The following is a 23,257-nucleotide window of genomic DNA, read 5'->3' on the forward strand; positions in this document are numbered from 1 at the left end:
GAGGACAGGAGAGGAACCAATGAAATAGACTAACAGCAGTTTTGATGGGGTATTCTAATTGTGTAGAACACTAGCATAGAAGAATATACATTTAAGCAATGCAGTGTTGCTCAAAATCTAGTGGAAAGTGTGGTGTACAACATGCTGAACCTTCTACTTCATTCTGGGCTTCTTTTCTGTATGAAGAAATATTGTCTAGTCCTCCACCACCACCCAAAAGTACAAACTCCCTGTAATGGATTCACTGTTATGCTCTGTATTACAAGTTAAATTTCTTCCTGTTTCTAGATGATGTTTAGCTTACTGCCAGAAGGACTAGACACCAGGATGAATACAATTGCAGTTCTTAAAATGTGTTTATTTAAGTATTGGTAATTGTTCCCATAAGATGATTCAAATTGATAGAATAAACACTTAAACATGAAGTACATCTATACATGGAAGGTTTAAATATACATACTATGTTTGAGAGAGAGAGAGAGAGAGAGAGCTAGAAAGAGCAAGAAAATAAGAGCCAGGATTGCCCAAAATATCTCAGGAAAAGGACAAAGCCAAAGTCAGAGGAGTCTTATCCCCAAATGATTAAGGTCCCCATATCATAGCAGATGACACCTTGTTTGTAAAATCATATTCAGATTTCAGTTTTGTTTGTCAAAATAAAAGAAATTTTAAAAACAGACCTCAGTTTTGATGTCTTCATCACAACCCTGTGTGTAAGCAGGGTAGGGTTATTATTTTCCACTTAAAGATAAGCAAATAAAACACAAGGAGATGAAGTGAGTTGTCAAAGACTTTTCAGAGTGAAGAAAAAATGCCACGTTTTTTTCGGGGCAGGGGTTGATATGTTCTTTTTAGAGGGAAATTTGCCAACACCTATTAAAATGGAGGCTAGAGAAATGGAGAGTGAGACAGAGAGAGAGAGAAAGAGAGAGAGAAAAGATCGTCCTTGGATCCAGCAGGTCTATCGTTCTATCTCTGGGAAATTATTCTAGAGAAATTCTTATGTATGCAAAAAAGTACGTTTATAGGATAGTTTTTAATGGAGAAAAATTGAACACAACCTAAATATTCATCAATAGGAGCAGTTTTTTTTTTTTTCCTGTTGCTGATTGATGTTTAAAAAACTAATCGCGGGTGGATCACGAGGTCAAGAGATCGACACCATCCTGGTCAACATGGTGAAACCCCGTCTCTACTAAAATACAAAAAAAAATTAGCTGGGCCTGGTGGCGCGTGCCTGTAGTCCCAGCTGCTCAGGAGGCTGAGGCAGGAGAATTGCTCGAACCCAGGAGGTGGAGGTTGCGGTGAGCTGAGATCGCGCCATTGCACTCCAGCCTGAGTAACAAGAGCCAGACTCCGTCTCAGAAAAAAAAAAAAAAAAAAAAAAAAGTAAAACACTAATCCAAAAATTGCGTGCTAAACAATCACCATTTTATTATTATCTCATGATTTTGTGGGTCAGGAATTTGCAAAGGGCACATTGGGAAAGATCTGCCTCTGCTCACAGTGTCTGGAGCCACAGCTTCAATGACTCAGTCACAGGCTGAACAGCTAGAAATTGACTGTGGATCTCTACATCCTCACACAGGCTCAAAGCCTCTGGGTCTGCTCTCTCCAGCCAGTCTCTCGAGCATAAAGACCTCAGGGTATTCGGACTTCTTATATGGCTCAAGGTTTGAAGAGGCTGTTCCCAGAGTCTTCTTTTAACCTTCATAGAAGGTCAGTTGTACTGAAAGAGAAAGAGAGAGAGAGAACACCAGCACACCTCCATGGACCGCCCAGATTCAAGAGAAGGGAAATTGACTCCACCTCTCAATGCGAGCAGCAGCAAAGAACGCGTAACATTTTAAATCTACCACAAACCTGACACTTTACAATCATTAAAAGGAAGCATTTTATGGATTCTTGTTCTATGTAATCTGTGGATTACCTAAAGTCATGAGAAAATTTTCAAAAGTGATTAAAATGTTATTTTAGCATAGTGATGGTCTCACAACTGTACACATATCCCAAAACTGATCAAATTGTACATTTTAAATATGTGTAGTATATACATGCATATGCAATGTACTTCAGTTATACCTTAATAGAACTGAAAGGGAGGGGAGAAGTGAGTACATCTGTATCTACTGACATGGAAGAAAGTTCACCAAATATTATTGAATTTAGAAAGCAAGTTACAGTATGAATGTAATTCTGTTCCCAAAACCAAGCCGAGTCTAGCCGCATTTTCTTGAGGCCCAATAATGAGAAGCAGACAAACTAGGAAAGAAGGGAATTTATTGCTATAACTGGATACAGGGAGAAAGCCGGAGATAATTCCACCAGACCAACTCAAAGTGTTACAATTTTCTTAGTGCTTATACAGGTTGGGATTATGTACCTACATGCAATATAGCATTCGCCTAAGTAATTAATTTTGTTTCAACTCGAAGGTCAGAGGCAAAAATGCTTGCTGAGTCTAATTTAAAAGAGCCAGTACCTTCAAGGCCTGTTTACTGTGGTACATGGTGAAACCCCATCTCTACTAAAAATAGGAAAAAAAAAAATTAGTACTGGAGTGATTCTATCTTATCTTTTTCATAGCTTGGTCTGAAGAGCTACCTCAGAATCTCCAATGAACCTATTCAAACAGCTGCCTCAGTTATCTTGACTTGTCTCAGATTCCGTCGACCTCAGATGAGTCCTGACACTAGGAATTTGAGACTGTCCCCATTATTTTGGCTTGCTCCAGGTTAGGGAGAATCCTGTCCAAGGCTCCTACTTACTGTATGTTTCATTTCTAGCCTTGATGTCTGGGCACTGATTTCCCTCAGTTTAACTACTTGCTCAGTGTTAAGGCAGTGCTGTGGAAATCTGTCTGAGTAGCTGGGGTGCTATGCAGGCCTGTCTGTGTGATTGTCAGGGAGAACTGGCCTGCCACAATTCCATTTTTGGTTCAAAAACACAAACACACAGAGTAAAAATGTCTGAAAAAACAGCAAATTGTTATTTGTAGTTCACCTCTAGGGGTTGGATTGGTAGAGCAGGTAGAAGAGAGTAGGAAAGGTTTCCTTAAGATTATTGAGAAAGGCCAGGCACGGTGACTCTCGCCTGTAATCCCAGCACTTTGGGAGGCTGAGGTGGGTGGGTCATGAGGTCAGGAGATGGAAAAATGCCTAAGGGACAAGAGGCAGAGGTGCTCTAGGTCAGGGAAGGGGAGAGATAGGGAAGGAGATGGGGGTAAGGATCCAAAGACCTCCCTATAATGCGTGCTTCATAGCCTCACCGTGGTCAGCCTGCCTCAATGACTCAAACCTAGACACTGCAAAGGACCCCTGCTAATAACGTGGCATTCCAAGAATAGCTCATGGGTCGGTTTCCAAAGCACCTCTCATCTGCTCCTCACTTTCACTCAGGTAGGTAGTTGGTAGATATTGTTTTTTGCCCTATATAATAAATGAGAAAAGTAAATTTCAGGGAGGTTTGGGAGCTGCTCGACAGTGAAGGGCAGACCTGTCATTGGAACCAGGACACTGGGCAGGACCTTCTCCTTTCCCTCTATGCTAACACAAATGAAAGTGAGCAACATGAAGACATACATTTGAACCCATTAGTACTTGTTCTGTCACAGGGTATTTAGCAAGGATGAGTTCTAAGGATGAGCGTCACAGGCTTGCAGAACTGCCTCCCAGCGTTCTATGCTACTTCAAGGTTGTACTAGTGCCAAGACACGAAATCAGGGCATAAAAGAAGAGGAACGTTAGAACACACAGACTTCTCGGATCATTTTCCATTTTACTTCATTGCTTACAAAACAGCAAAGTTACAAAATGGAATAATTTAAAAGAAATCATTCTTATACACCTGCCTGTGTACACTACCTCGTGAATTTTCAGAGCATGTTCATGTGGAATTGATGGATTTCTTTGTGTACAGTCCTCTAGCCTGTGATCAGAAGAACTACTTCCCTTGCTGTAGGTTTTTTATAGCTTCATCAAGGGTCTGAAGGTCTGTTTTCCTTTTCAAATTATTTCCTTTCTTCCTCACTTTATCAATTTCCCACTCACACAGCAGTGACTGTATAAATCACTGTAAACCTTGACAATTTATTTAAATAGTAGCTAAGACTTTATTTCATAATAACAGAAAAATTAGACAAATCGTACCCCAGCTTAGAATTCAGAATCAATATTTAGAATCAAGGCATATTTTGAAGAAAAGCATAATTACCTTCCAAGATTTCAACCTCAAAAAGCTATGAACTGCCTCTTTGCTAATAATAAAATTAAAACACATGCAAGAAAGTCACATACTGGCAACGAAAGTAAGTGTTAGTAAAAACATTTTTGGAAGTATCTATCACTAGCCTTGAAATGCTCACTTTTTAAAAATTTCCCCTTCTAGAGCTTTTTCATAAATTGATAATCCCTTAAATTTTTTGTAAAAAAAAAGTTTAATCTACAAAGATGTTCATAGCAGGATATTAACAAACATGTAGAAATAATTTAAGTATAAATTATAGTAAATTTGCTTGATGGCTCATCATTTCAATTACATTTAAATTTTCATAAAATTTTACTTGTATTTTGTTTTTTAAATATTTTAATGAGCCAGATGCAGTGGCTCACACCTGTAATCCCAGCACTTTGGGGGGCCGAGGTGGGCAAATCACGAAGTCAGGAGTTCGAGACCAGCCTGGCGAGCATCGTGAAACCCCATCTCCTCTAAAGATCCAAAAAATTAGCCTGGCATGGTGGCACGCACCTGTAATCCCAGCTGAGGCAAGAAAATTGCTTGAACCCGGGAGGCGGAGGTTGCAGTGAGCCTAGATGGCACCATTGCATTCCAGCCTGGGTGACAGAGCAAGACTCTTGTCTCAGGAAAAAAAAAATGTTTAATGAGCATGTATTATTTATAATTATATATATATATATATATATATATATATATATATATATATATATAAAATAATTAAGCCTACATGTTTGTTGTGTGTGTGCATGTGTGTGCTTGTTGTACAGTGTTAGAGATCTCGTAACATTACAGATTACCCTTTCATTCATTTGCACTTCCACTTATCAAATATTTATTCTGTGTTGGGTTGTGTATTAGTCCATTTTCATACTGCTGATAAAGACATACCCAAGAGCCATACACAGTGCTCACACCTATAATCCCAGCACTTTGAGAGGCCAAGGTGGGTGGATCATTTGAGTTTGGGAGTTCAAGACCAGCCTGGCCAAGATGGTGAAACCCCATCTCCACTAAAAATAAAAAAATTAGCCAGGCAGTAGTGACATGCACCTGTAATCCCAGCATTCAGGAGGCTGAGGCAGGAGAATCACTTGAGCCTGGGAGGAGGTTGCAGTAAGCCAAGATCGCACCACTGCACTCCTTTCTGGGTGACAGAGTGAGACCCTGTCTCAAAAAAAACATACTCCAGACTGGGCAATTTACAAAAGAAAGAGATTTTTTTTTTTTTGAGACGGAGTTTCGCTCTTGTTACCCAGGCTGGAGTGCAATGGCGCGATCTCAGCTCACCGCAACCTCCGCCTCCTGGGTTCAGGCAATTCTCCTGCCTCAGCCTCCTGAGTAGCTGGGATTACAGGCATGCGCCACCATGCCCAGCTAATTTTTTGTATTTTTAGTAGAGACGGGGTTTCACCTTGTTGACCAAGATGGTCTCGATCTCTTGACCTTGTGATGCACCCGCCTCGGCCTCCCAAAGTGCTGGGATTACAGGCGTGAGCCACCGCGCCCGGCTAAGAAAGAGATTTACTAAACTTACAGTTTCACATCGCTGGGGAGGCCTCACAGTCACGACAAAAGTCAAAGAGGAACAAGTCACATCTTACATGGATGGCAGCAGGCAGAGAGAGCTTGCGCAGGGCACCGAAGTCATAGTTCTCAGGGCAAATGGAGATTAATCATCTTGTCCTTAATCGTGGATTCAAGGTTTCCAGTCCTGGAGGTATATACGTACTGTTTGGAATTTTAAACACTTGGAAGATTTTCTTTCCATCCAACTATTTTTCAATGACACTCATGACTGGGGCTCTCATAGTGTAGCAATTCACTTCTATCTGGTGCCTATAGATATATAAGTGCCTATATATATGTATACACACACACACACACACACACACACACACACACACACACACACGTATATATTTCAGAACCATCAATAAATGAGGCCTCAGTTTTTTCTTTCTCTGTCTACTGGCCATAGGGAAATCCCTACGATGCTACAGGTGTGGTCTGAGGGAAAGGCAGCAGTATTTTTATTATATGCCATGATTTTTATTATATATATATTGCAGCTATGTCAGTGGGCTCCAGTCTGCAAAACTGTTCAGATCCTAGAACTGGCGGAGGGGCCGTGACTATTACGGTGATTCAAATTAGAAGTCTACTTACCTGATAATTTCCAATTATGTAGATCAACTTATATTTTAGTAGACTATTTTATTCCTAGAGATATTACCAAAGATCCTCGCAAGTTGAAAACATTCATTTTACCACTGTAGTCCTGCTGTCCATGAAAGTAACGGTGCCCAGTGTGTCTCTGGTGTTAAACACCGTCACTTGTTAAACACGGTCTCTAAAATTAGGAAGCCCTCTTAAAGAGCAGCATTTCTTATCATCACCCCCAGCAAGCAGAGGACACCCACTGCAAAGCTTGTAAAGGAAAATGGAGCTCTCTTCCGCACATTTTTTTTGTCTTTTTTTTTTTTTAAGACAAGGTCTCACTCTGTCACCCAGGCTGGAGTGCACTGGCACAATCACAGTTCACTGTGGCCTTGATCTCCTGGGCTCAAGTGATCCTCCCACTTCAACCTCCCGTGTAGCTGGGGCTACAGACATACACCACCATGCCAAGCTAAGTTTTTAATTTTTTATAGAGACGGGGTCTCCCTACATTGCCCAGGCTGGACTCAAACTCTTGGGCTTAAGTGATACTCTCACCTTGGCCTCCCAAAGTGCTGGGATTACAGGCATGAGCCACCACATCCAGCCTACACATTTCCTAATACCTCATTAAAGGGAGTGTCCTCTGGGCCCTCTTGAGGGACACAGTCAAAGGATAAATTTTTTATAATCTTGGTGTGAAGGTCCACATATGATGCAAAATAACAATGTCCGCATGAGCATGTTCCCACCAGGGGCAGGTGGCTAACTTCACAGAACATCCTACCTGGCTCTGTTCACCCTCCTACCCAGTGGCGAGCAGAATGCTGGCAAATGTTTAACAACCAGCTCTTGAGACCAAAAACAAAACAAAGGCCTGACTTGTAGCATCTGTCAGTATCTGCAGTACAAGCACTCCCATCATGGCCAATGTCAAGCTATCAACAACGTCAACGTGCAGCTGCGAAGATATGCCATGGCACATTTTACAGTATTTCTACCAGGCAGATACAATAGATGGAAAGAACCTCAAGAGCGCAGACACTAGTAAATATTCGGAAGGGGTGAATTTTATCGCCTTTGTCTTATATAATCTATTTAACTATGTTTATATAACTTAATTGTTAATAACGTCTGTAACAACCAGCTCACAAAATTCCTGAAAATGTGACAATCTGCTCTCGCACACTGCTGGACCAGTTCCAGCACGCCACTGTTCCTGTCCCAGTTGTGGGATTTGCTGTAACCCCCAGCCGCCCCACGCCTCAGCATACAGTCACAGCTAAGGCATGGTGGGCAAACTTCTGAGTTACTTGGCCACACCAGTTTTTTATTTGTCTGTTTTCGTATGTTTGCTTGTCTGTTTTTTTTAGAGACAGCATCTTGCTGTCCCCCAGGGTGGAGTGCAGTGGCATAATCATGGCTCACTGTAGCCTCAAACTCCCGGGATCAAGAGATCTTGCCACCTCAGCTTCCCAAGAAGCTGGGACTACAGGCACATACCAACACACCTAGTGTATTTTTAAAAATTTTTTGAGGCCAGGAACAGCAGCTCCTGCCTGTAATCTCAGCACTTTGGGAGGCCGAAGCAGGAGGCTCTCTTGAGCCCAGGAGTTCAAGACCTGCCTAGACGATATAGGGAGACTCCCATTTCTACAAAAGATTTAAAAATGAGTGGGGTGTGGTGGCATGTACCTGTAGTCCCAGCTACTCAGGAGGCTGAGTGGGGAGGATTATGTGAAGGAAGAGGGGGAGGTTTCAGTAAGCTGAGATCACACCACTGCACTATAATCTAGGTGACAGAGACCTTGTCTCAAAAAAAAATATTGAACACCTGGCCTCAAGCAATCCTTCTGCCTTGGCCTCTCAAAGTGCTGGGACTTTTACAGGCATCACCAGTTATTACCCAACTCAAAAGCAACTGTGCACGGGGCGACTCTGTGTTGTGTTCGGTGAAGCCGTGCCTGTGTATAGATACAGTAATGCTGAGGAACAGCACCGTAGAGTAACCTAAACAGCAATCACCAACTGCTGGTGTTTGGCTTTGTTCCTCCTATGAAAGGATTCGAAGCCCAGGGAGTAGGCTGGTTAAATGAAACGTATTTGCTTGACACAATAATTGGTATTTCCATATCAGTTCAGGGAACTGTGGGAACCTCTCAGGTATGAAAAATCCAAGTATTCATACGGAAGTTGGGGCTCTTACCTTCCAACTTGGGACTGTATCAGCGCCACAAGGACACACAATGCTAAATGAATTAAAAACTAAAATCTATTCAAAACCATTTATTTCTAAAACGTTCTGGAGATGGATGGGGTGATGGATGGTTGCACAACATGCAAATATGCTTAATGTCACTGCATTGTATGCTTAAAAATGGTTAGAATGAGGCCAGGCACGGTGGCTCACGCCTGTAATCCCAGCACTTTGGGAGGCTGAGGCAGGTGGATCACGAGGTCAAGAGATCGAGACCATTCTGGTCAACATGGTGAAATCCCGTCTCTACTAAAAACACAAAAATTAGCTGGGCATGGTGGCGCACACCTGTAGTCCCAGCTATTCGGGAGGCTGAGGCAGGAGAATTGCTTGAACCCAGGAGGCGGAGGTTGTGGTGAGCCGAGATCGCGCCATTGCACTCCAGCCTGGGTAACAAGAGCGAAACTCCGTCTCAAAAAAAAAAAAAAAAAAAATGGTTAGGATGGTAAATGTTTACATTATGTATATTTCACAATTAAAAAAAAAATTTATCTCAGCCTGAACTGAACACTAGCTGACAGAAGTTTTGATTTCTTTGCCCATAAAGGAGTCTCAGCTAAGCACAGTGGCTCATGCCTGTAATCCCAACACTTTGGAAGGTCAAGGTAGGTGGATCACTTGAGTCCAGATATTTGAGATCAGCCTGAGCAATATGATGAAATCCTATTTCTAGTAATAATATTGGCCAGGCTCAAGCCATTATCATACACCATTGCACTCCAGCCTGGGCAACAAAGCAAGAACCTGTCTCAAAAAAATAAAAAAATTAAAAAAACAGTCTCAGCAGGCTGAGACGGAACTCATTCTTCTCATGAAGAACATGGCAAGCCAGGCTGGGCACGGTGGCTCACACCTGTAATCCCAGCATTTTGGGAGGCCAAGGTGGGCGGATCACGAGGTCAGGAGTTCAAGACCAGCCTGGCCAATATGGTGAAACCCTGTCTCTACTAAAAATACAAAATTAGCCAGGCATGGTGGCAGGTGCCTGTAGTCCCAGCTACTCGGGAGGCTGAGGCAGGAGAATCACTTGAACCTGGGAAACAGAGGTTGCAGTGAGCCAGGATCGCGCCACTGTACTCTGTACTCCAGCCTGGGTGACCGAGAAAGACTTCATCTCCATTAAAAAAAAAAAAAAAAAAAAAAAAAGAACATAGCAAGCCATTATACAGAGGGACACAGGCTGGTAAGCAGAGGATGCTTACAGGCATGTAAGTTATTTCCTGTGTTTTGCTCTTGGTACTCATAGTTCCACTATTTAGCCTTTTTTTTTTTTTTTTTTGAGACGGAGTTTCACTCTTGTTACCCAGGCTGGAGTGCAATGGCGCGATCTCGGCTCACCACAACCTCCGCCTCCTGGGTTCAGGCAATTCTCCTGCCTCAGCCTCCTGAGTAGCTGGGATTACAGGCACGCGCCACCATGCCCAGATAATTTTTTTTTTTGTATTTTTAGTAGAGACAGGGTTTCACCATGTTGACCAGGATGGTCTCGATCTCTTGACCTCATGATCCACCCGCCTCGGCCTCCCAAAGTGCTGGGATTACAGGCTTGAGCCACTGCGCCCGGCCTTATTTAGCCTTTTGAGAAACAGATTTATACATTGCCTTTGTCTTATATTCCCCTGCTTTGCCGCAGAATGAATCTACCTGTAATCTACCAAAAATTTACCCTGTCACATTTCCCCAGCTGCAGGTTTAAAAATAAATATGCTGGATTTAAAGCCAATCGTGTCTATCAGGTACCACCATCCAAGTAAGGATTTCACCGTTCACAGGCATTTGAGACACACCAGCAGCCAGCTGTTCTCACCGCCCTTCACATGGAGGTAACCATATACAGGTATGTCATTCAGCCTCGTAGGTAGGAAAACTGAAGCCAGATCTCCCCAGTTTTAGGGCAGTGAAACTGTTCTATATGATATTGTAATGGTGGCTATGCATCACTGTACATTCATCCAAATCCACAGAATGTACAACACCAAGAGTGAACCCTACTGTAAACTATGGACTCTGGGTGACAATGATACATCAAATAGGTTCATCAGTTGTAATTAACACACTGCTCTGGTGCAGAACGTTGATGATGGAAGAGACAGGGGTATATGGGAATCTCTGTATCTTCCATTAATTTTGCTATAACCACTCTAAAAAATAAAATTAAAAACATAACAAAAACAAATAGCTGCCCTCTTTCCCCAGCTTTAGGATTTATTTATGTTTTGTGAAATGGGGTCTCACTCTGTCTCCCAGGCTGGATTGCAGTGATCTCAGCTCAACACAACCTCCACCTCCCGGGTTTAAGAGATTCTCCTGCTTCAGCCTCCTGAGAAGCTGGGATTATAGGCGCATGCGACCATACCCAGCTAACTTATGTATTTTTTGTAGAGATGGGGTTTCACCATGTTGGCCAGAATCTCAAACTCCTGAACTCAAGTGATCCACCCTGTCTGGCTTCCCAAAGCACTGGGACTATAAGGCATGAGCCATCACATCCTGACCCCAATGTTAGTTTTTAAATAAACTACAAGGTTTAATTCAAGTGCTAAAACAGGCACCTACAGAGTACTTTCAAGTACAAAGATTAATGAATCCACTTCACATTGAGTTCGCTGGTTGTTTTCTGCCAACCAGGTGTCCCTGCCTGGTCCACAGTTGACCAAGGATCCCTTCATCTGCCTCTAGCAACACCCAGCATGGTAAGAAGGGCTGAGGGAGCCTGACAGTTCATAACACTGATGTCATCCCACTGGTATTTCGAACCCCAAGCCAGCCCTCAAATCAAGTTCACTGGCCTCAACTGACCTGCCAGGTATTTCATACAATGTGGGGGGTCACACAGGTGCCAGGCAATGAGTAAGATGATCCCAGCAACTTCTCCATGCAGACAGAAACGGCTGCAGCTGCTTTTACAAACACTCTTCCTACTCCAGCCTTCTAGATTCTACGAAGTTTGCCTTTGTTTGAATGTTTCTATGTATCTGAAATAACCAGAAATCATTTTTATTATTATATATTACTCCAGTTTATTAAATAAATGAAACAAGCCTTATGCCATATATTTCAACAATGTTTAAAGAGCTTGAAATATAAAGGCTTATGAAAACTTCACACTCTATATAATGCATACTACTTCTAGCACATGAATAAATATAAAGGACAGGAGCCATTTTTTATATTACGCATCTACAACAGTAAGCATCAATGATTACACAAATCCATAAGCACACAAACAAAAAAAGCCCATTCGTTATAAAAACTAGAACTCCCTTTGGCATATTTAAGTATACCCCAAGACGGGAAGGGACTTACAGCCAGACCCCTGAAAACAAGGGGACCAAGTCTCCCAATTCCTTAAGTTGTTTCTTGGTTAGAACCTTCAACAATTGCATTAACTCTTTCAAAAACAGAAAAAGCAGATTAAGATCCTGTTCAATAAGGCACTTAATAAATCTACACTGAAGAAATACTATGTTTTTACCCTAAATCGTGCTTAAGTTTTACCATGAGGTTTGAATTTCTTTCCAACTTGGTATGAACATGTATGTATTTTGAATAAACTGGTAACAATGAATACTGTCTGACATTCACTCTTTACATGGTCTTCAAAATGACTTTGCTTCTATTATTTTAAAAATTGTGTGCACATTTGAAAAAATAAAATTTTTCTACATTAAAAAAAAGTGGTTCAAGAAAAGTAATCCTTTAAACTCAAAGAACTTAAAAGTGAAAGCCTCTCTATAGAAAGTCTTTATCAAATCAATGGAATGTTTTGGAAAGAAAAAAATCTCTAAGGCATGGTTTAGAACCAGGAACAAGGCCTGAATGAGCTCTGGGTCCTCTGCTGCCCTCTAGGGTTGCCCAGGGAGAGCTGGAGTTAGTCATCTGAGTCTAAGCAATTAACAGGTCACCCTACCACCCTTCTTTTATCCTCTCTTTTTGAAGACTCTGTCTTAGCTCTCGCTTTTGGAAATAATATTCAAAGGGACCATTCATCCATAAGGCAGATAAGAGGAAAATGCCTGGGAGGAAAAATTATCCTATCTCCCAAAAAACCCTGCATTCCTTCTATTCTGTCTCAACGAAGTGACTAGCCAAACTGGGAATTTGCCCGTGGAAGGAGAATGCCCTGGAGCCGCAGCTAGCATGTTTGTAATGTTCTCAGAGCAGGAACTGAAGGGACCCAAGTAAATATGTTCCCCGTCCAGCGGCTGCCTCCCAGAAGTAGAAGTACTTAGGGCTCTTACAGTCATCTTTTATTTTGAAAAGAGTAAGATGAAGACAAGAAGAGGGCTTTCTCTGAAGCAGGTTAAAGAAAAGAAGAAGAAAACAGAAGAGAAAAAAAAAGAGGGAGAATGATTTATTGTGTCTATAGAAGGAAAGAAAAAGGGAAAATATGACCACCACCTGTCAGAAACTAGCTGAAGTTAGATGTACTAAAGAATCATTTTAAAAATTTCAAGCAGGTATTTTCCATCCAAACTAACTAGGAAGTCCAGGACAGGTCCAACACAAACTAAAGTAAAAATTGGAAAGCTGGAAACATCAACTCTTTGATTCACTACCAACATTTTGCTAAGGAAAATGTATTAAAGCCTGAACTTATGCAGCGTTCTTTAACAAGGCTTTACAAAGGGCTTCACTCGCCATTACCATGAGAAGCCCATGACAGCATGACCCCTTCTACAGACTGTTTATTGCTGTTCTACAGCATGACGTAAACATACTTACCTTTCAAGTAGCAGCAGCTACTATTTGTTCTTCATTTGACCCTCTACATTAGTAGATGTTATTAACCCCCTTTTACACATTGGAAAATACATATACTTTGCTAAAAATCATAAAGCGAATTACTAACATGACCTAAGACAGAACCCAAGCTGCTTGAAAACACCAATACAGACCCTGCAACCTTCAAAGCCAACACATACCACCACAAATCTAGAGATTATTGCTTTGTAACAATTTCTCACAAATGTCAAGTCTTCAAAGGCTTAAAATCACTTATTATAAGTGGAAGATCCTGCCAAAAAGAGGAAATTAAATAGTGAGATAGTCCTAGGCTCCATTTCCTGCACTGTTTATACCTGGGGTTGAACAGTCCAGGTCTCCATACGTGAAATTTCTTCAGCTGACAAGAAGCAAAAGCTCCCAGAAATTCAGAAACCACAATACCTTCTTGGAGCCTCCATCCCACGGTTCCAATGAGCTTCTCTAGAGCAGTCTGATGTTCTCAGTTATGAGCTGAGATGCATCAGGAACTGCCCTCCCTGAATAAACAATACACAGCTCCTGATTTTCTTGCAAGTTTCCTTTAGCAAGAAACATGCATTTCAGGTATTATAGTTGATGTTGAAGGGCGCTTCAGTGGTAAAGACTAGTGTTTAGATGTTAGTTTATGCCACTAAACGTTTGATGAAGAGCGTCCAATGCCTTCACAGCAATCTCAACCATCTCAGTCTTCATCTGTTGCTCACATCCCAGAATCTGCGATGAGCCAAGCAGTGAGAAGCAGAGTGAAACGCAGGAAGCTTTGCTGTTTCAGAAGTTAGCATTTTCAGAAAGATGTCTTGTGCAGCCTTGACTTGTCACGAATCCAATTTCTTCAACTGCTCATATGTCACAAAGAACTGTAGTTATGGGTTAAGGTTGACACAGAAAACGCCATCTTCACAACTCCAGTGCATAACAACAGATTTACAAATGGCACACTTACTAATAAATAGGTACAGGCAGACCCACGCTATGGACACGATTACATAAAAGGGGTTCCATCCTTAACCACCTCAAACTATCTGCCATAAGCCTTCCAAGGACAGCTTGGAACAGGAAGATCACAGCTGAGATATGTAAATCCCCTGGCATCAGCCTCTTCTGAGATGGCATCCACGCTGATTAGCTTTTGTGGCTTTGCTGTGGTGGAGAAGACTTTCCAGCACAGTAAGCTTCTGGGGGGTGGGGGTACAGTGAGCAAGCCCTGGGAAGCTCTCCTCAAAGGCTTCCACTAAGCAGCCTTCCTTGGGAGACAAGAGCCAATAAAGAGCAACTAGAAGACGGTGAAAGCCAGCATCCCTGCTTCATCATTCTGCCCTTCCATGCCTAATTAACTGCCTCACTGGCATAGTGGTTCACACCAGTAATACCAGCATTTTGAGAGGCCGAGGGGCGGATCACTTGAGGTCAGGAGTTCGAAACCAGCCTGGCCAACATGGTGAAATGCCATCTCTACTAAAAATACAAAAATTAGCCAGGCATGGTCGCACATGCCTGTAGTCCCAGCCACTTGGGAGACTGAGGCAGGAGAATTGCTAGAACCCAGGAGGTGGAGGCGGCAGTGACCTGAGATCACACCACTGCACTCCAGCCTGGAAAACAAAGACTCAGTCTCAAAAACAAGTACGTGGGAGGTGCACCAAGATGGCCGAGGAGGCAACACCGGAACGCAGCTCCCAGTGAATGAGATGCAGAGGGCTAGAGGACTTCATGATTCCCAGTGAGGTGCCGGTTCGTTTCAGCGGGGCTGGTAGGACTCTGAAAATAGCCCAGGGAAGGAGCCGAAGCAGGGCGAGAGCCACCCAGGGAGCGCGAACCGAGACAGGTGGGGCACGTCCCCACCCGGAACGTGCAGCCGGCTCGGAGGGTCGGGGACTTCACCCCCTCGGTGCCCCGATTCCGATCCTGTGCTTATCTCATCCCTCCTGCAAGCCACGGTCCACGAGAGCCCCACCAGACTGAGGGGCTCCGTGGGTTATCCATGCAAATCTGAGCATCGGCTCTGCCTGGTGCTGTAAGTTATCGGCCGGACCTGGGCGGAAGTTCGGACCAACACCAGCGGGAGGGAACAACCCGTCCCACAGAAAGGATACAATGATATTCCAAGGACCAAGTCTCAACCAATTTGGCCAAAAGCCTTTATAGAGAGCAAAAAACCCTTCATTCTTCCATGTCTGTTAAAAGAAAAAAAAAAAGTTAACTTCCAACTTCTTAATTATGCCAAATGCATTACTAATTAGTGGTCAGACTGATTTATTTTCTTAAAAAATAAAAATCCTGTTCATAAGGCGCACCTAAGAAATCTTTCTCTCTTTGTCTCTCTTTGTTCCTCAGAGGCTTCCATGTGGGCAGAAGACTAAGGCTCCATGCCCAACGACCCCGCACAAAGGATTGAATGAACTCCACACAAAGCAGGTAAACAGTGTTGAATGAGAAAGAAATCAGATTTAATTCCAATTAGGGTATTTTGCTTCCGTGCCATGTGGGCTCCCGAACAGGTGAGAAAAAAAGAAGCAATAGCAGCACAGATATCATTCAGAGCACCACTATTTCCTAAGTTGTTCGGTGGATGAATACGTTAAGTGTCTGTGCATCATTAAGGCAACACCGAAAGGGTAAAATGTGCTGGTGTCAAGCCAGAAAACAGGAACCACGGAAGTGGCCTCTGTAGCCATAAAAAAGAAATCAAGTTCTTTGCAGCAACATGGATGAAGATGGAGGCCATTATCCTGAGCAAACTAACGCAGAAACAGAAAATCAAAACTCACACGTTCTCGCTCTTAAGTTGGAACTAAACAATAATGAGTACACACAGCCATAAAGACGGAAATAACAGACGCTGGGGACTCCTAAAGGGGAGAGGCTAGAGTTGAAAATTTATCTATCAGGAGTAATGATCACTATTTGGGTAATAGGTACGTTAGAGGCCCAGTCCCCACCACTGCACATGTGCCCATGTACCTACTGCAACTACCTGAATCTAAAATACATTCAAACTTGAAAATAAATAAATAAAATATCTATCACCTTAAAAAAAAAAAAAAGTGGCCCCTAATCTGTGACTACTGGCAATCTAGTGGGGGAGATAGTTGAAAACCTTCACCTACTCATAAACAGTAGGCCCAATTAATTAAACGGAGAATTAAAGTAAGATTGATGTGTTCCTTAAGAGAGACACCTGAATGAGGGATATTCATACCAGTTTGACTCAACAGGAGGAAGGTATATTTTGGATGGAGATCCAGTTCCTCTATAATCACAGTAAATATTACTATCTTCTCACCTTTCACAGCAGAGTAGAGGCATAAAGAAAACGACATTGTATTTATACAAGTTAACTGCAGTGTGGCAAAAATGGTATCCCATATGTACATGTCAGGGCTTTAAAGCATTATTCATCTGAGTTTTAGTAGCTCTCACAATTTAGTTACTTCTTAGATCAAAAAAATAGATAATTCACAATCCTGCATAGACAGACACTTGCTCTTACCTGTAACAAGCAATCCAGGGTTCCTGTGTAGCCAGAACATCTGCCATCTCGAAGGACTCTCTGATTCATCATACGTGTCCTCACAACATCAACAGGGTTTGAGGCCAGGGCCCCTGCCAGACCACAGGTGAAGCTTGAACTATGGGGACACCATTGGAAAAAAAAAAACAAAAAGTTAACCACCACTGAGCTACAACCACCATCAAAGGCAGGAAACAGCTTCTATCCCAAAACTATAGGGTTTTCTTGTGTGTGTGTGTGTGTGTGTGTGTGTGTGTGTGTGTGTGTGTGTGTGTGTTGAGACGAAGTCTTGCTCTGTTGCCCAGGCTGGAGTACAATGGTGTTATCTCAGCTCACTGCAACCTCTACCTCTCAGTTTCAAGTGATTCTCCTGCCTCAGCCTCCCAAGTAGCTGGAATTTCAGGCACACTCCACCATGCCCGGCTAATTGTTTTTTGTATATTTAGTAAAGATGGGGTTTCGCCATGTTGGCCAGGCTGATCTCAATCACTTGACCTCAACTGATCTACCCAGCTCGGCCTCCCAAAGTGCTGGGATTACAGGCATGGGCCACCATGCCCAGCCCCAAAACTATGTTAAAGTAACATGTAACGACATGACACATGTCAAGAAGGGCCATGTCTAGAGAGCTTGAAAAACTGCTTAAATATTAGCGCCAATTATACTAATTGATCAATCACAGCCACAGCTAAGAATACCTGAGATTATAGAATGTCAAAGGATCATAAAACATAGAGGAAATCCTCCAAGGATGATCTTTTCCATCTATTTACCTATAAGTGGGGATCAGAGTAATTCTGGCCATATCATAATCATATCGTTTCCTAGAGATCAAAGAAAAAAGATCTCCTTACTATCATGCCCTACAAAGGTCTTAGGTTCTGCTATATTTTCAGTCCCACAAGACTACTACGGACCATACTTTACATCAATTAACTCAGAGCAAGTTTTCTCAGCCTCAGCTCTAGCTATATCCCTGGCCTCTCCTCCCTAGATGTCAGCAGTATATATCATATGGACATATCACATCCATACAATGTGATAATCTGCAGCTATTAAAAATAAATGAAGGCCAGGCCTGCAATGGCTGACACCTGTAATCCCAGCATTTTGGGTGGCTGAGGTGGGCAGATCACTTAAATCTAGGAGTTCAAGACCAGCCTGGGCAACATGGCAAAACCTCAGCTCTACAAAAAATACAAAAATTAGCCAGGTACGGTGGCATGTGCCTGAAGTCCCAGCTATTTGGAAGGCTGAGGGAGGAGGATCACTTGAGCCCAGGAGGTAGGGGTTGCAGTGAGCCAAGATTGCACCACTGCACTCCAGCCTGGGTAACAGGGTGAGACCCCATCTCAAATAAATAAATAAATAAAGTCTATAAGCACTGACATGAAGTCTGTAAGCACTTAAAGATATTTGAAATATGTTGTTGTATTGTATTTTATTTTAGAGACAGGGTCTTTCACCAGGTGTGGTGGCTCACGCCTATAATCCAAGCACTTTGGAGGCCAAGGCAGGAGGTTCACCTGAGGTCGGGAGTTCAAGACCAGCCTGACCAATATGGTGAAACCCCGTCTTTAAAAAAAATAAATAAATAAAAATAAAGAGACAGGGTCTTTCTCTGTTGCCCAGGCTAGAGTTCAGTGGCCCAGTCAAGGCTCACTGTAGCCTCAACTTCCTGAGCTCAAGTGATCCTCCTGCCTCAGTCTCCCATGTTGCTGGGACCACAGGCATGCATCACCATGCCCAGCTAATTTTTAAATTTTTTGTAGAAATGGATCCTCATTTTGTTGCCCAAGCTGGTCTTGAACTCCTAGGTTCAAGTGATCCTCCTGGTTTTTTGTTCTTGTGTCAGTTTGCTGAGAATGATGGTTTCCAGATTCATCCATGTCCCTATAAAAGACACAAACTCATCGTTTTTTATGGCTGCACAGTACTCCCTGGTGTATATGTGCCACATTTTCCCTGTCCAGTCTATCATCGATGGGCATTTGGGTTGGTTCCAGGTCTTTGCTATTGTAAACAGTACCGCAATGAACATACGTGTGCATATGAGAATATAATACTTTTATAATAAATTTTCTTTAGAATTTCTATAAATGTGTGCCAAATTTCCACCCTAAATTCATGCATACCTATAAGATTAATTTTTTAAAAACCCATAAACATACAGGAAGTGGGTATACACAGTGTCTCCCATCAGGCCTGAGAGAATAAGATGCTTCTTGGTGATGTCATAGACTGGCAGCTCCACACCAACAACAATAGCAGCCCTCTGCGCAGTAAGGGACACACCCTGGGTAAAAATATTAACAATAAAAATGATTCGGATATGCCTCTGTAGAGCAAGCCTTGCAAATGAGCAAAGGTTCTACTCCATGAACTATGATCAATTTTTACATTTTCCTCTGGGGAGGTAGAAATGTAGAGTGACAGAGAGGAAAAGATCACAGGTCAAGAACTCAAAAAACACTGAAGTCTAATTCTGATGCTGGCATTAAGTATAAGGCCTTGGGCCAGACTTTGGCCAGGCCCCTCTCAGGGCCTCTGGTTTCCTTGTATGAACTGAGAGATCACGCTGGATGATATTTAGCAGCTATGCTATGAACTGACAAGGCATTAGAATACTAGGAAATTAACACTCTACACCACGTGCATGCTACGATTTCACTTACGAGTCATGAAATTGTATGGATCTAAACACCCAATGGAACTGTAACCTAAAATCCTTCTCCATACTTAAAAAAAAAAAAAAAAAAAAAAAAAAAGCAAACAACCAAACCAAAAAAAAAAAAAGTGCTTACCCTTCACACAACATCTTATACATAAATTCTTCAAAACAAGCTTTAAAAACCATGACATAGGCTAGGCGCAGTGGCTCACACCTGCAATCCCAGCACTTTGGGAGGCTGAGGTGGGCAGATCATCTGAGGTCAGGAGTCTGAGACCAGCCTGACCAATATGGTGAAATCCTTTCTCTACTAAAAATATAAAAATCAGCCGGGCACGGTGGCACGCACCTGTAATCCCAGCTACTCAGGAGGCTGAGGCAGGAGAGTCACTTGAATCCAGGAGGCGGAGGTTGTCGTGAGCCGAGATGGCATCACTGTACTCCAGCCTGGGTGACACGGTGAGACTCCGTCTCGAAAACAAAACAAAACAAAACAAAACAAAAAACATGACATATTTCTTATGGTCCCGTTTTATAGATAGGAAATAAAGGAAGATATGTTCATGGGGAGAAGATGCCACTCTTCTTCCCTTACTCCATGATGACACTTGGATTAAAATGGACAGAAACAGAACAAATAAATTCAAAAAAGGACAAATAACTAAAGAAGTCAGTTAGATGCGTCCTTCAAGCTTACCTTCCACAGGCCTCTTGCCCCCTCTTGCTGGTAAATGTTCATGAAGTTGCCTATCATTCCTCCTTGAAAGGTGCTGCTTTGCGCTTGCATCCGAATCTAGAGATTATTTTAAAGACCAACATCAGAAGGAAACTACCACAATCCCACCCCCAACCAATGTATGCCTCGGACAGTCAGTCAGTCTGTTGCTTAATAACCATTAGCAGGGAAAAAACTGTCATATAAATACTGCTATGATGCTACTTTTGAATGACTGAAACATATAAAAATTTATTCTTAGGAACTCTGAAATCTCCAAAAAAGTATCTAGGAGAGTCCAGAGTCCTACACACGGCAGTTCCTTAAGTATCAACAAAGAAATTGATTTTGTGAAAAAAGTCTTTCTAGGATAGGAAACAGTATATTTTCCTATAGGTTACTATGTAGGTGAGAGAAAAAATAATATTAAATTCCAAAGGTTTAATATGATTAATGAGTTATCCAGTGTACTTGGCAGTACTAAGCATAGGCAAGCATAGTTCTTAAATTAGCTGCTCCAAGCCACTACCGTCTCCGACCAGCTGAACCAGAAAGTATGCAGGCCAGCTGGCCACGTGACAGCCTCTTACACTCTGTTATACTTTCTTTAGTGGAATCCACATGACCAAGATTCCAACTTAAACATCATGCTTGATGTAGCTCTTTGCATTTTTTAAGAATGCAAACAGATTTTTTACTAAAAAATGTAAGCCTTGTTTTTGTTTAGGGAGCAAATACATTACCACCCACTTCTAAAGGAACTGTTACTGCCACATTAACATGGGAAAATAAACCAAGGTACAGGAACTGCCTTCCCAGAAGGCCTAAGACATGATTAAGAAATTAGGAAGAGTGTGAATATTTTTCTCTAGCTCTCTTAGCCCAACAGTGGTAAACTTATGGCAAAAGTGCCTTGTATTTTCTTCCTTACCCATGCGGTCCCTTCACTACTGTGCATATATAACTGCAGTGTACCCGGCAGACTACAGATGGCTGTAATGCTTGTCAGAACCCCCTATCAGATTGAAGGCTGTCTGAGGGCAGGGTCCTTGTCTTACTCATTTTTGGATTCTAACCACGGCATATACCAACTGGTACGAGACAGAAGCATAGAATACTAGTTAAACAGTGGGGCAGAAAATGAAAAGAGGGAATGTAGGAAAGGAGTACTCTGAGAGGGTTCAAGAAGTAAGTCATGCCAACTTTTTAGTTTATCTAATTAGTTGCTTCCTTGCTTTATTCCAAAAAGGATTTAAGGAGGCTATATCCCTAGTATTTTCAATAAGGTCACCTAACGTGTTAGGTCATCTAATTATAGTAATTATTTTTTTCATTTGTATCTCCTGAAATAAAATTTAACAAAGAAGATGCATTCAAAAACAATCATTAATGAGCAGCCTAGACTTGTGCAAAACTTGCAGCCCATCTATATTTAATGAACCAATAAAACAAGGAAGATTTTCAATGAAAACAAAAATGAAATGCATTCCAAGCCTAAATATTTTTTTTCTGCTCAATCACCAAAATCTTTGTCTCCAAAATGAGCTCTACTTTTGAGCTCATCTGTATCAGTGGGAAACCCACCTCGTGGACATTTAAAAGTTAAGAGTCTTCACAGCACTTAAATTATAAACATATTCACATATACACAGATGTTACATTCACAGATTCCATTACCTGAATGTTGTTCTCATTAAGAAAATGTGGAATGTGCCTATAAGATATAGATAGCACAGCTTACTTTCAAAACATCAGTTGGATTAGCAATGGTTGAAGATATGACTCCAGAGAGAATTCCACATATCACATTTATCGGTAACGTTTCATCTGTAAACAATGACACATTATTTGACTCTACTTATTTACAGGGTTCTTCCTGTGAGAAACTCAACTACAGGTCTAACTTATTTACACATTACATGTTCACCTTAAGATTAAAAACTTTATGCTTCAGGCCAGGCATGGTAGCTCACATCTGTAATCCCAGCACTATGGGAGGCCGAGGCTGAGGCCAGTAGATCACTTGAGGTCAGGAGTTCAAGACCAGCCTGGACAACAGGCAAAACCCGTCTCCACTAAAATGCAAAAATTACCCAGGTGTGGTGGTGTGCAACTGTAATCCCAGCTACTCTGAGGCTGAGGCTGAAGAAACACTTTAACCCAAGAGGCAGAGGCTGCAGTGAGCCGAGACCACACCACTGCACTCCAGCCTGGGCGACAGAGCAACAAGCAGTCTCAAAAAAAAAAAAAAGAGTATGCTTCATAAATCAAGTAATTGTAAAAGCATTAGAAATTTCACTAACAAATAAATTTTGCTTTGAAAATTTCTTCATATCTAAATGTGATTTTATTTTTTTTCTTTTGAGATAGGGTCTCACTCTGTTATCTAGGGTGGAGTGCAGGTGGCACAAACACGGCTCACTGCAGCCTCGACCTCCTGGACTCAGGTGATCCTCCCATCTCAGCCTCCCGAGTAGCTGGGACTAACGGTGTGCACCTTCACGCGTGGCTAATACTTTGCATTTTTTGTAGAGATGGTGTTTTTACCATGTTGTCTAGGCTGGTCTGGAGCTCCTGGGCTCAAGTGACCGGCCGCCTCAGCCTCCCAAAGCACTGGGATTACAGGCAGAAGCCACCGCACCTGGCCCCAATTCACATTTATGTATAAATTCAGACCATCATAATTAAGATGAGCAATGTCTGTTAGGACAATAATGCCTACAAGGTAACATGAAGACTTATTTGGCACAGCAAGTTTTTAAAGCACATCATATGTATCTAGTTTGAAATATCCTGAAGTATTCCCAAAGCATCTTGTTCGCCAGTCTCATATAACAGTGTCTGGTACTCATCCCATTGTGAAAAGACATATAGACAGACAGTTCTATGGATTAAAACAAAGCCACAGAACCAACCAGCCACAGAGTATTAACATTCAGTGTT

General features: G+C 42.1%; 1 protein-coding gene across 8 annotated transcripts in view; it reads right to left on the reverse strand.

The window, feature by feature from the left end:
* Positions 1-27: 27 nt before the first annotated feature.
* The window catches only part of SLC25A30 (solute carrier family 25 member 30), a 39,591-nt gene continuing 16,361 nt past the window's right edge, over positions 28-23,257 (reverse strand). For 4 of the 8 annotated variants that reach the window (XM_039473347.2, XM_074387740.1, XM_010344918.3 and 1 more), the window contains 6 exons: positions 22,056-22,141; positions 20,297-20,392; positions 19,100-19,224; positions 16,908-17,046; positions 15,511-15,591; positions 11,645-14,274 (listed from right to left, as the gene is read on the reverse strand). In XM_039473347.2, coding sequence (XP_039329281.1) covers positions 14,233-14,274; positions 15,511-15,591; positions 16,908-17,046; positions 19,100-19,224; positions 20,297-20,392; positions 22,056-22,141 — 569 coding nt within the window. In that variant the 3' untranslated portion in view covers positions 11,645-14,232. The other 4 variants (XR_012514399.1, XR_012514400.1, XR_745710.3 and 1 more) reach the window with 3 other exon arrangements.

The sequence above is a fragment of the Saimiri boliviensis genome, chromosome 16 (genome assembly GCF_048565385.1).
Source record: "Saimiri boliviensis isolate mSaiBol1 chromosome 16, mSaiBol1.pri, whole genome shotgun sequence".
NCBI classification, from domain to species: domain Eukaryota; kingdom Metazoa; phylum Chordata; class Mammalia; order Primates; family Cebidae; genus Saimiri; species Saimiri boliviensis.